The sequence below is a fragment of the Ranitomeya variabilis genome, chromosome 3 (assembly GCF_051348905.1).
Source record: "Ranitomeya variabilis isolate aRanVar5 chromosome 3, aRanVar5.hap1, whole genome shotgun sequence".
Lineage (NCBI taxonomy): Eukaryota > Metazoa > Chordata > Amphibia > Anura > Dendrobatidae > Ranitomeya > Ranitomeya variabilis.
Genome location: NC_135234.1, coordinates 376,797,513 through 376,811,505, shown reverse-complemented (window position 1 = coordinate 376,811,505; position 13,993 = coordinate 376,797,513). Strand labels below are relative to the sequence as shown.

The 13,993-nt window shown below is 51.5% G+C and overlaps 1 protein-coding gene across 1 annotated transcript in view; it reads right to left on the bottom strand.

The window, feature by feature from the left end:
• RNF19B (ring finger protein 19B) overlaps positions 1 to 1,972 on the bottom strand; it is a 39,594-nt gene extending 37,622 nt beyond the window's left edge. The window contains exon 1 of the mRNA XM_077295980.1: positions 1,325 to 1,972. Within this exon, the coding sequence (XP_077152095.1) occupies positions 1,325 to 1,944 (620 nt within the window). The 5' untranslated portion in view covers positions 1,945 to 1,972. The remainder of the gene's footprint in view (positions 1 to 1,324) is intronic.
• Between the last annotated feature and the right edge of the window lie 12,021 nt (positions 1,973 to 13,993).

Sequence of the window (13,993 nt, the reverse complement as noted above, 5' to 3'; positions counted from 1 at the left end):
AATGCAGGATCCTGCAAAAAAAATTTGCACTGGATGCGTCGGGTTTTGGCGGCCCGTCATCACAGAAAAACGTTTAAGGGAACGTTTTTCTGTACGTCGCATCCAGTGTTTCAGACTGCGCATGCCCAGCAGGAAATATCGCTCTCACGATCTTTCCTGCTCGGCAACACAGACGGAAGTGTGACAGCAAACACTTCTGTCGGTACGTCGCGCCGACGCTTCGTGACGGCCCCGTACCGACGGAAGTGTGAAAGAAGACTTACCGCATCCAATACATTCTATTGATGTAATTTCTGTCGCAGACACTAGCGTCTCTGAAAGAGAAATGGACATGCTGCGGTCCTGAAAGACGCGCCACATGTCAGTGTCCGCGGGTGATCCGCAGGTGCACATGCATAGTGGGCATAGGATTTCTAAAAATACCATCCACTATGCTGTAGCATCTGGATAGAGCGGGTATGGTGCTGCATGAATACACAGCGTCAAACCTGCAGCAATTCCTGATGGTGGGCACAAACCCCAATACACACCAACAGCGGGACCACTATAACACACACACACACACACCCCAGCGGGACCACCATAACACACACACACACACCCCAGCGGGACCACCATAACACACACACACACACACCCCCCAGCGGGACCACCATAACACACACACACACACCCCCCAGCGGGACCACCATAACACACACACACACACCCCAGCGGGACCACCATAACACACACACAAACCCCAGTGGGACCACCATAACACACACACAAACCCCAGCGGGACCGCCATAACACCCCCCCCCCCCAGCGGGACCGCCATAACACCCCCCCCCCCCAGCGGGACCGCCATAACACCCCCCCCCCCCCCAGCGGGACCGCCATAACACACACACAAACCCCAGCGGGACCACCATAACACACACACAAACCCCAGCGGGACCACCATAACACACACACAAACCCCAGCGGGACCACCATAACACACAAACAAACCCCAGCGGGACCACCATAACACACACACACAAACCCCAGCGGGACCACCATAACACACACACAAACCCCAGCGGGACCACCATAACACACACACACACACCCCAGCAGGACCACCATAATACACACACACACACACCCCAGCAGGACCACCATAATATACACACACACACACCCCAGCAGGACCACCATAATACACACACACACCCCAGCAGGACCACCATAATACACACACAAACCCCAGCAGGACCACCATAACACACACACACCCCAGCAGGACCACCATAATACACACACACCCCAGCAGGACCACCATGACACAAGGCAGGCTCACCCGCAGTCGGGGGCAGGACACCACCTGCAGTCCGGGTCAGCAGCCAGGCAGCGGCGCAGCAGGAACTCCTCGTACTTGCGGGTGAGCTGGGGGTCCCTCAGGATGGCCCGCACATGCTGGGGGCTGAGCCGCTCCGCGCACTCCGGGCACCGCAGGTTCACCCGGCTCTCGGTGATCTCGATGCGAAGGTACTGCCGCAAACAGCGCAGGCAGGAGCGATGTCGGCAGCTCAGTAACTCGGGCAGCTCCTCGGGGGGCTGACGGACCAGACATAACGGGCACTCGAGGAGCGAGTCCTGGCCTCCTGGGGAAGACGGGGGGTGGGGAGGACAGGCCGGTACTGCCGGTGGAGGAGGTGGAGACGGGGGTGGAGAGGGGACCGAAGGCTCGGGAACTGCTCTAGTCCGTCCGGGGAACACACTGGGCAAAGACAGGAGAAGCCGTCGGCGCCGGGCCCCGGGGCAGGGGGGAGGCTCCGTGGAGCCCTCTGTCATGGTACGAGCACCGAGAGCTACAAACCAGGAAGTAATCAGAGTCCGGGTATGGACTGCGCCTGCGCGCCCTGCATAGCCGCCCTGTACAGCTTGCGAATACGACGCCCTGCGCGATAGAAGAGCCATGCGCCAAAGCAGCGGCAGTGAGAAATACGTGCTGTCATATTGTCAAATAGAGCCTCTAAACCACGCCCTAGTACGGTCACGGAGCATGTGCAGAAACCTGAAGTGCCTTAGCAGCTTACTGGCGGATGTGTATGCTGTAAAAAGTGATATGACAGCACTGGGTGGAGTGGAATGGAGGAGCCCTGCCTTGACCGGTTACTAGGGACTGTAGGAGCTCTGACCGCTTACTGGGGACTGTAGGAGCTCTGACCGCTTACTGGGGACTGTAGGAGCTCTGACCGCTTACTGGGGACTGTAGGAGCTCTGACCGCTTAGTGGGGACTGTAGGAGCTCTGACCGCTTACTGGGGACTGTAGGAGCTCTGACCGCTTACTGGGGACTGTAGGAGCTCTGACCGCTTACTGGGGACTGTAGGAGCTCTGACCGCTTACTGGGGACTGTAGGAGCTCTGACCGCTTACTGGGGACTGTAGGAGCTCTGACCGCTTACTGCGGACTGTAGGAGCTCTGACCGCTTAGTGGGGACTGTAGGAGCTCTGACCGCTTACTGGGGACTGTAGGAGCTCTGACCGCTTACTGGGGACTGTAGGAGCTCTGACCGCTTACTGGGGACTGTAGGAGCTCTGACCGCTTACTGGGGACTGTAGGAGCTCTGACCGCTTACTGGGAACTGTAGGAGCTCTGACCGCTTACTGGGGACTGTAGGAGCTCTGACCGCTTAGTGGGGACTGTAGGAGCTCTGACCGCTTACTGGGGACTGTAGGAGCTCTGACCGCATACTGGGGACTGTAGGAGCTCTGACCGCTTACTGGGGACTGTAGGAGCTCTGACCGCTTACTGGGGACTGTAAAAGCTCTGACCGCTTACTGGGGACTGTAGGAGCTCTGACCGCTTACTGCGGACTGTAGGAGCTCTGACCGCTTAGTGGGGACTGTAGGAGCTCTGACCGCTTACTGGGGACTGTAGGAGCTCTGACCGCTTACTGGGGACTGTAGGAGCTCTGACCGCTTACTGGGGACTGTAGGAGCTCTGACCGCTTAGTGGGGACTGTAGGAGCTCTGACCGCTTACTGGGGACTGTAGGAGCTCTGACCGCTTACTGGGGACTGTAGGAGCTCTGACCGCTTACTGGGGACTGTAGGAGCTCTGACCGCTTACTGGGGAATGTAGGAGCTCTGACCGCTTACTGGGGACTGTAGGAGCTCTGACCGCTTACTGGGGACTGTAGGAGTTCTGACCGCTTACTGGAGAATGGAGGAGCGCGGACTGCTTACTGGGGACTGTAGGAGTTCTGACCGCTTAGTGGGGACTGTAGGAGCTCTGACCGCTTAGTGGGGACTGTAGGAGCTCTGACCGCTTAGTGGGGACTGTAGGAGCTCTGACCGCTTACTGGGGACTGTAGGAGCTCTGACCGCTTACTGCGGACTGTAGGAGCTCTGACCGCTTAGTGGGGACTGTAGGAGCTCTGACCGCTTACTGGGGACTGTAGGAGCTCTGACCGCTTACTGGGGACTGTAGGAGCTCTGACCGCTTACTGGGGACTGTAGGAGCTCTGACCGCTTACTGGGGACTGTAGGAGCTCTGACCGCTTACTGGGAACTGTAGGAGCTCTGACCGCTTACTGGGGACTGTAGGAGCTCTGACCGCTTAGTGGGGACTGTAGGAGCTCTGACCGCTTACTGGGGACTGTAGGAGCTCTGACCGCTTACTGGGGACTGTAGGAGCTCTGACCGCTTACTGGGGACTGTAGGAGCTCTGACCGCTTACTGGGGACTGTAGGAGTTCTGACCGCTTACTGGGGACTGTAGGAGCTCTGACCGCTTACTGGGGACTGTAGGAGCTCTGACCGCTTACTGGGGAATGGAGGAGCGCGGACTGCTTACTGGGGACTGTAGGAGTTCTGACCGCTTAGTGGGGACTGTAGGAGCTCTGACCGCTTACTGGGGACTGTAGGAGCTCTGACCGCTTACTGGGGACTGTAGGAGCTCTGACCGCTTACTGGGGACTGTAGGAGCTCTGACCGCTTACTGCGGACTGTAGGAGCTCTGACCGCTTAGTGGGGACTGTAGGAGCTCTGACCGCTTACTGGGGACTGTAGGAGCTCTGACCGCTTACTGGGGACTGTAGGAGCTCTGACCGCTTACTGGGGACTGTAGGAGCTCTGACCGCTTAGTGGGGACTGTAGGAGCTCTGACCGCTTAGTGGGGACTGTAGGAGCTCTGACCGCTTACTGGGGACTGTAGGAGCTCTGACCGCTTACTGGGGACTGTAGGAGCTCTGACCGCTTACTGGGGACTGTAGGAGCTCTGACCGCTTACTGGGGACTGTAGGAGCTCTGACCGCTTACTGGGGACTGTAGGAGCTCTGACCGCTTACTGGGGACTGTAGGAGTTCTGACCGCTTACTGGGGAATGGAGGAGCGCGGACTGCTTACTGGGGACTCTAGGAGTTCTGACCGCTTAGTGGGGACTGTAGGAGCTCTGACCGCTTAGTGGGGACTGTAGGAGCTCTGACCGCTTAGTGGGGACTGTAGGAGCTCTGACCGCTTACTGGGGACTGTAGGAGTACTGACCGCTTACTGGGGAATGGAGGAGCTCTGACCGCTTACTGGGAACTGTAGGAGCTCTGACCGCTTACTGGGAACTGTAGGAGCTCTGACCGCTTACTGGGAACTGTAGGAGCTCTGACCGCTTACTGGGGACTGTAGGAGCTCTGACCGCTTACTGGGGACTGTAGGAGTACTGACCGCTTACTGGGGAATGGAGGAGCTCTGACCGCTTACTGGGAACTGTAGGAGCTCTGACCGCTTACTGGGAACTGTAGGAGCTCTGACCGCTTACTGGGAACTGTAGGAGCTCTGACCGCTTACTGGGAACTGTAGGAGCTCTGACCGCTTACTGGGAACTGTAGGAGCTCTGACCGCTTACTGGGAACTGTAGGAGCTTTGACCGCTTACTGGGAACTGTAGGAGCTCTGACCGCTTACTGGGGACTGTAGGAGTACTGACCGCTTACTGGGGAATGGAGGAGCGCGGACTGCTTAGTGGGGACTGTAGGAGTTCTGACCGCTTAGTGGGGACTGTAGGAGCTCTGACCGCTTACTGGGGACTGTAGGAGCTCTGACCGCTTACTGGGAACTGTAGGAGCTCTGACCGCTTACTGGGAACTGTAGGAGCTCTGACCGCTTACTGGGGACTGTAGGAGTACTGACCGCTTACTGGGGAATGGAGGAGCGCGGACTGCTTAGTGGGGACTGTAGGAGTTCTGACCGCTTAGTGGGGACTGTAGGAGCTCTGACCGCTTACTGGGGACTGTAGGAGTACTGACCGCTTACTGGGGAATGGAGGAGCTCTGACCGCTTACTGGGAACTGTAGGAGCTCTGACCGCTTACTGGGAACTGTAGGAGCTCTGACCGCTTACTGGGAACTGTAGGAGCTCTGACCGCTTACTGGGGACTGTAGGAGCTCTGACCGCTTACTGGGGACTGTAGGAGTACTGACCGCTTACTGGGGAATGGAGGAGCTCTGACCGCTTACTGGGAACTGTAGGAGCTCTGACCGCTTACTGGGAACTGTAGGAGCTCTGACCGCTTACTGGGAACTGTAGGAGCTCTGACCGCTTACTGGGAACTGTAGGAGCTCTGACCGCTTACTGGGAACTGTAGGAGCTCTGACCGCTTACTGGGAACTGTAGGAGCTCTGACCGCTTAATGGGAACTGTAGGAGCTCTGACCGCTTACTGGGGACTGTAGGAGTACTGACCGCTTACTGGGGAATGGAGGAGCGCGGACTGCTTAGTGGGGACTGTAGGAGCTCTGACCGCTTACTGGGGACTGTAGGAGCTCTGACCGCTTACTGGGGAATGGAGGAGCGCGGACTGCTTAGTGGGGACTGTAGGAGTTCTGACCGCTTACTGGGGACTGTAGGAGCGCGGACCGCTTACTGGGGACTGTAGGAGCTCTGACTGCTTAATGGGGACTGTAGGAGCTCTGACCGCTTAGTGGGGACGGTAGGAGCTCTGACCGCTTACTGGGGACTGTAGGAGCTCTGACCGCTTACTGGGGACTGTAGGAGCTCTGACCGCTTACTGGGGAATGGAGGAGCCAAAAGAAAAAATCCAGCTCACCATAGTTGTAGTCCCTGGAGGCTCGGAGCACGGAAACACTGTGTCAAGGCGTGAGGAATGCAGGAAATAGAAAAAAAAATCCAGCTCGACGAGGTGGTGAAAAAGCAAAGTCTTGGTACTTTATTCACTTCATATCAAAAAATAGAGGATAAAACAACAGCACAATATAATTAAAAACACTATCTACGCGTTTCTGGTGACATAGCACCCTTACTCATGACTAAGGGTGCTATGTCACCAGAAACGCGTAGATAGTGTTTTTAATTATATTGTGCTGTTGTTTTATCCTCTATTTTTTGATATGAAGTGAATAAAGTGCCAAGACTTTGCTTTTTCACCACCTCGTCGAGCTGGATTTTTTTTTCTATTTCCGGAATGGAGGAGCGCAGACTGCTTAGTGGGGACTGTAGGAGTTCTGACCGCTTACTGGGGACTGTAGGAGCGCGGACCGCTTACTGGGGACTGTAGGAGCTCTGACTGCTTACTGGGGACTGTAGGAGCTCTGACCGCTTAGTGGGGACTGTAGGAGCTCTGACTGCTTACTGGGGACTGTAGGAGCTCTGACCGCTTAGTGGGGACTGTAGGAGCTCTGACCGCTTACTGGGGACTGTAGGAGCTCTGACCGCTTACTGGGGACTGTAGGAGCTCTGACCGCTTACTGGGGACTGTAGGAGCTCTGACCGCTTACTGGGGACTGTAGGAGCTCTGACCGCTTACTGGGGAATGGAGGAGCGCGGACTGCTTAGTGGGGACTGTAGGAGTTCTGACCGCTTACTGGGGACTGTAGGAGCTCTGACCGCTTAGTGGGGACTGTAGGAGCTCTGACCGCTTAGTGGGGACTGTAGGAGCTCTGACCGCTTACTGGGGACTGTAGGAGTACTGACCGCTTACTGGGGAATGGAGGAGCTCTGACCGCTTACTGGGAACTGTAGGAGCTCTGACCGCTTACTGGGAACTGTAGGAGCTCTGACCGCTTACTGGGGACTGTAGGAGCTCTGACCGCTTACTGGGGACTGTAGGAGTACTGACCGCTAACTGGGGAATGGAGGAGCGCGGACGGCTTAGTGGGGACTGTAGGAGCTCTGACCGCTTATTGGGGACTGTAGGAGCTCTGACCGCTTACTGGGGAATGGAGGAGCTCTGACCGCTTACTGGGAACTGTAGGAGCTCTGACCGCTTACTGGGGACTGTAGGAGCTCTGACCGCTTACTGGGGAATGGAGGAGCGCGGACTGCTTAGTGGGGACTGTAGGAGCTCTGACCGCTTACTGGGGACTATAGGAGCTCTGACCGCTTACTGGGGACTGTAGGAGCTCTGACCGCTTACTGGGGAATGGAGGAGCGCGGACTGCTTAGTGGGGACTGTAGGAGCTCTGACCGCTTACTGGGGACTGTAGGAGCTCTGACCGCTTACTGGGGACTGTAGGAGCTCTGACCGCTTACTGGGGACTGTAGGAGCTCTGACCGCTTAGTGGGGACTGTAGGAGCTCTGACCGCTTACTGGGGACTGTAGGAGTACTGACCGCTTACTGGGGAATGGAGGAGCTCTGACCGCTTACTGGGAACTGTAGGAGCTCTGACCGCTTACTGGGGACTGTAGGAGCTCTGACCGCTTACTGGGGACTGTAGGAGTACTGACCGCTTACTGGGGAATGGAGGAGCGCGGACTGCTTAGTGGGGACTGTAGGAGCTCTGACCGCTTACTGTGGACTGTAGGAGCTCTGACCGCTTACTGGGGAATGGAGGAGCGCGGACTGCTTAGTGGGGACTGTAGGAGCTCTGACCGCTTACTGAGGACTGTAGGAGCTCTGACCGCTTACTGGGGACTGTAGGAGCTCTGATCGCTTACTGGGGACTGTAGGAGCTCTGATCGCTTACTGGGGACTGTAGGAGCTCTGACCGCTTGCTGGGGACTGTAGGAGCACGGACCGCTTGGTGGGGACTGTAGGAGCGCTGACCGCTTACTGGGGACTGTAGGAGCGCTGACCGCTTACTGGGGACTGTAGGAGTTCTGACCGCTTAGTGGGGACTGTAGGAGCTCTGACCGCATAGTGGGAACTGTAGGAGCTCTGACCGCATAGTGGGAACTGTAGGAGCTCTGACCGCTTAGTGGGGACTGTAGAAGCGCGGACCACTTAGTGGGGAATGTAGGAGAGAGGACCGCTTAGTGGGGAATGTAGGAGCGCTGACCGCTTAGTGGAGACTGTAGGAGCGCGGACCGCTTAGTGGGGAATGTAGGAGCTCTGACCGCTTACTGGGGACTGTAGGAGCACTGACCGCTCAGTGGGGACTGTAGGAACGCTGACCGCTTAGGGGGGAATGGAGGGGCACTGACTGCTTAGTGGGGACCGTAGGAGCGCTGACCGCTTAGTGGGGACTGTAGGAGCGCTGACCACTTAGTGGGGACCGTAGGAGCGCTGACCGCTTTGTGGCGACTGTAGGAGCTCTGACAGCTTAGTAGGGACCGTAGGAGCGCTGACCGTTTAGTGGGGACCGTAGGAGCGCTGACCGCTTTGTGGGGACTGTAGGAGCTCTGACAGCTTAGTAGGGACCGTAGGAGCACTGACCGTTTAGTGGGGACCGTAGGAGCGCTGACCGCTTAGTGGGGACTGTAGGAGCGCTGACCGCTTAGTGGGGAATGGAGGAGCGCTGACCGCTTAGTGGGGACTGTAGGAGGAATGGGCCAACATACCACAAACTCTGGGTGCCCACCTTGTGAAGACTTCCAGAAAACATTTGACCTCTGTCATTGCCAACAAAGGATATATAACAAAATATTGAGATAAACTTTTGTTAATGACCAAATAGTTATTTTCCACCATAATTTGCAAAATAAATCTTGCCAAATCAGACAAGGTGATTTTCTGGATTTGTTTTCTCAGTTTTGACTCTCATAGTTGTGGTCTACCTATTATGTCACTTACAGGCCTCTCTCATCTTTTTAAGTAGGAGAACTTGCACTATTGGTGGCTGGCTACCTACTTTTTTCCCTCTGTGTAGGAGGCTATATGGGGGCTCATAACATATATAGGAGGCTATATAGGGGCTCATACAGTATACAGGAGGCTATGTGCTGGCTCATACTGTTTATAGGAGGCTAAATTGGGGCTCATACTCTATATAGGAGACTATGTGTGGGCTCACACTATAGGAGACTATATGGGGGCTCATACTGTATATAGGAGGCTATATGGGGGCTTATACAGTTATATGAAAAGGTTTGGGCACCCCTATTAATCTTAAGCTTAATGTTTTATAAAAATTGTTTTTTTTTGCAACAGCTATTTCAGTTTCATATATCTAATAACTGTTGGACACAGTAATGTTTCTGCCTTGAAATGAGGTTTATTGTACTAACAGAAAATGTGCAATCTGCATTCAAACAAAATTTGACAGGTGCATAAGTATGGGCACCTGTGAAGAGCGGAACAAAAATGGTTACCTCAATGAACCAAAAAGGAATTTGTGATCAATATTGACCTGTCCATTCAAGGACATTTTAGCTATAGTGTGAAATCCTATTTTTTGTTTGTGAAACTGCCACTTAGGCGAAACTGTACTGTTTTGTTTGTTGTGAAACTATCACATAGCCGAAACTGTTTTTTTTTGTCTTCTCTTTTCTCTCTTTGTTTAAACAAGCAAAACTTGTATAACCACTGAAACTACCTGTACAACTATATAAAGAGGGGATAGCACCTTGAAGGCAGGCGTGCTTCAAAGGCTTCCCAGTGATATACTATACGAGACGTGTCTTGTGTATTATTTCTGGTGATTCCCCACTTCCAAAGGCTGCTCCGACTGAGTGTGGTCCCGACATTTCCTGGCGCCTGAACAGGGACCCGAGGTCTGTGTACTCCTTCAAGAACACCGGCAGAATACGAACGAAAAGAGAATCTGGGATAATGGACGGCAGATGAATAAAAACCTGGCCAGGTAAGAGACACTGTTAGATCTCTTATATCTGCCCTGCACTGTCCGTAAGATTTTCTGTGTCGTGTCCTTTAGCGGGTAGTTCTAGTAGAGGAGGATACCTATAGCTCGGGTTCTTGAACTACTTAGGAATTGACCACCTCACGGAGTACGGCATTGAATGAGAGTGAATGTGAATAGAAGGTGTGTGGAAGTTGGGAATAGCCCTATAAGCCGCCCAGGGTGTTGAAACAGAAGAAGTGACTGTCCCACTGGGCAACGTGGTTGCGTCCTTTCGGGGAGACCTCCGCGCCTATGTTCAATCTCTGATTCTGTCTTTGACGAAAACCTGGTGACGGATAAGTGTATGATAGTATGAGCCCAGGACAGATAAATTAGCCTGGGACAAGATACGTTGTATTTTGATCCTCTGTCTGGTTGCATTTGTGTTGTTTGCTATAGGTGTAGGAATCAGGATTTTCTTACATCAACACGGTACGCAGAAGCTGTTAAACATCCTAGCTCCTTAGGAAGAAGGTAACGAGGTATTCTCATACCCAAACGCCACCTAGGGCAAGAAAAGAAAAAAAGCTCAGGATAAGAAAATGGGGAATAAGCAAACAAAGTCGGAACCAGAAGAATTAGATATCTATACTATCATAAAGGAGAGAAGTGGTGAAGATGCCACTAAGGGGCTGAGAAAGATTTTTAGTAAGTTTGAAGTTACTAAGGCAGAAGCCTTTAGTAGAAAAAAATGGGAAGGAATTCAGGAAAAAAAAAAAAAAAGGCATAATCAGAGACAAGAAATGGATAGATCAGATCCAAGCGTTGATTGATGTCTCTAGGGTAGCAGAAAAAGAGGGATGGACATATAATCAACAGAATAAAAAGTGGTGTATTAGACCCGCAGGCTATGGAGAAAAACAAAATGTGGAATATAAGAACACCCCACCCCCATACCTTAACCCACATGCCCCATCTTTTCTCCAAACACCACCTCAAAGTTTAGCCGGACCAGGAGGATGGGTATGTCCGCACTGTGGACAACAAAATCCAGACTGGAGAAATGATTGCCTAGCCTGTGGTACACCTAGACATGGCGCTGTACTTGCCCGTTAGGGTAGTACCAAGACCCTTTAGGGAACTTGGTGCTGACGGAGTAATGGGAACTAGATATCACCAAACTCGACAATATTTCCCTTGGTCCCCCGCTGAAGGCATGTCTCTCTTGCATAACGCACCAGATCCCACCCAGTGTCCAGTTAGATTTGCACAATATATACAGCAAATTATGCAGACTCACGCTGGAGTTTGGGCAGATGGAGAAGAATTATGTAGAATGAAAATGACTCCTGGACTCTTCCAGGAGCTATTAGCAAATCTACAGGTACATAGGCCCCAGGCAGGAGATGGTGCCTTACAAACGATAGAATCAGGTACGCAATTTGTAGATCACTTAATGGTTTTCATGAGGGAAAAACAGAGGCAGAGAGGAACAACGGGAGTGGTGGCTCAGAAATTTGGACAATCAGTAGACGAATATTATCTAAGTGTAGAAAATAATTTCAGAGATGAAGGCATGGATCTAACCGCTTCAGGAATGATGAGGTTAGTTACAAAAACCTTTATAGATGGATTGTCTCCAAAAGTGAAGGAAAAGCTTAAGGCCGCAACCCCTGATTGGAGAACCTTGGAAGACCCACACCTGGCTAGACAGAAAGCTGTAGGGATAGAAATGGACTTAAGAGAAAATTCTAAGCCAGTAAGAATTGCACAGGCTAATACTGGCTCTGCTAATCAAAAGTTTACTTGTCATTACTGTAAGAAGCCAGGACATTTCCAAAGGGAATGTAGGAAGAGAAAAGCAGATATAGATTCAGGAACCTTTGTACCCAAAAATAGGATAAATAACCCAGCGCCTGATTAAACAGACAGCTCAGAATGACTGAAGGTTATGCAGGTCTCTCTTCCTTCTAGAAGACCAATAATACAAGTTGAGGTTGAGGGTAAAAATGTACCTTTTCTGATAGATACGGGAGCAACATCCTCCATTTTAAATCAAGACTTTTTACCATATCCTGACAATATATCCTCAAAGGTAATATATGCAGAAGGGTATGATGGTAAAATTCAGGCGTTGCCCTTTACAAAACTTTTAAATGTGAGCTTTGGCCCTAAAACCTTTGTATCCAAATTTTTATTTGCTAAAGGTGCACCTACCTGCTTGCTGGGTACTGATGTCTTAAGTAAAATGCACGCAAACATCCATTTTAGAGAAAATGGCACAGTTATGCTGACCATCCCTGAAGATGCAGAAACTCTGGAACAATATGTTAGAATACAGGCAATGGAGGATTTTCCCGAAATTTACACTCAACAAGCAAAAATTGACTTGTCTCGGGTTCCTGACAGACTATGGGCAAAAGGAGACACTGATGTAGGATTCTTATCAGTAGCTCCTATACTGTTAGAAACTGCCCCGGGAACCATTTTACCTCAGCTTAGGCAATACCCCATCAGCGCCCAGCAAGAACTGGCGATTTCTCAACAAATTCAGGATTATGTGTTACAAGGTGTTTTGGTAGAAATCAGGTCACCCGCCAATACACCCTTATATCCTGTTAAAAAGAAAGTTTCCTCCAAAGAAACTATGGTGAAATATCGCATGGTGCACGACCTACGGGAAATCAATAAGGTTTTGGCACCGGTCACCCCTGTGGTACCGAATCCTCATACCTTACTGTCTCAAATTCCCAGCACTGCTGCATATTTTACGGTAATTGACTTATCAAACGCATTTTTTTCTGTGCCACTACATAAGAACTGTTGGCATTTGTTTGCCTTTACATTCAAGGGTAAACAATTAGCATGGACAAGATTGCCACAAGGTATGGTACACTCACCAACTTTGTACTCTGAAGCAATGCAGACCGTGCTGAAAAATTTCACCCCAGAACCAGGAGTAGTCATTCTACAGTATGTAGATGACTTACTTATTTGTTGCCCTGATGAGCAGACGGCAGTTACCTCAACTGTTAATTTCTTATTTTCCTAGCGCAAGAAGGCTGTAAAGTAAATAGACAGAAACTCCAGGCTTGTCAACAAACAGTCGTGTTCTTAGGTCACTGCATATCACAGGGCATCAGACACCTCACACCTCAACGTACGGAAGCCATACGTAACATGCTTGAACCCAGGAATCACAAACAGCTGCGTGCTTTCCTGGGTATTGTTTCACACTGTAGACAGTGGATCATACATGCAAGTCAACTCATGCAGTCTTTATATGACTGTATTGCCAACACGCCATATTCACTCAGTGAAGAGGCTAAACAGTCATTTTCCTCTTTGAAAACAGCACTGGTATCAGCTCCGGCTTTGGGACTCCCAGACTACACTAAACCTTTTCAATTGATGGCAGTTGAGATATCCTCACATGCTACAGGGGTGCTCACACAAAAACATGGAAACAGACAGAGACCTGTGGCATACATATCAGCTCATCTGGACCCTGTAGCTAGAGCCGCACCTTCTTGTGTAAGAGTAGTAGCCGCAATTTCACTGTTATTAGATAAAGCTTCTGAGATTGTTCTTGATCACCCACTTCTAGTTCAGACCACTCATGATGTACATGGCATTCTTAACCAGGTCCAACCTAAACATATTTCAATGGCCAGACACCTCCGTCTCCAATGTTCCCTACTACTGCCGCCCAACATTTCCTTTGCCAGGGTTCAGACTCTTAATCTCGCGTCTTTGCTCCCTTTAGAGTCTGAGGGGGGTACCATACCTGAGGAAACTGCACTCTCCAACTCCTTTGACCCATCAGAGTCAATGCATGATTGTGTACAATTAATGGAACAAGAGACTCAGGGCTTACGTAATGTACGTGACAAGCCACTCTGTAATGCTACATTTGAACTTTTCATAGATGGCAGTAGATATGCAGATATGAATGGACAATTTCATACAGGTTATGCGGTAGTAACTCAGCATGAAGTGCTGAAAGCAGAACCTC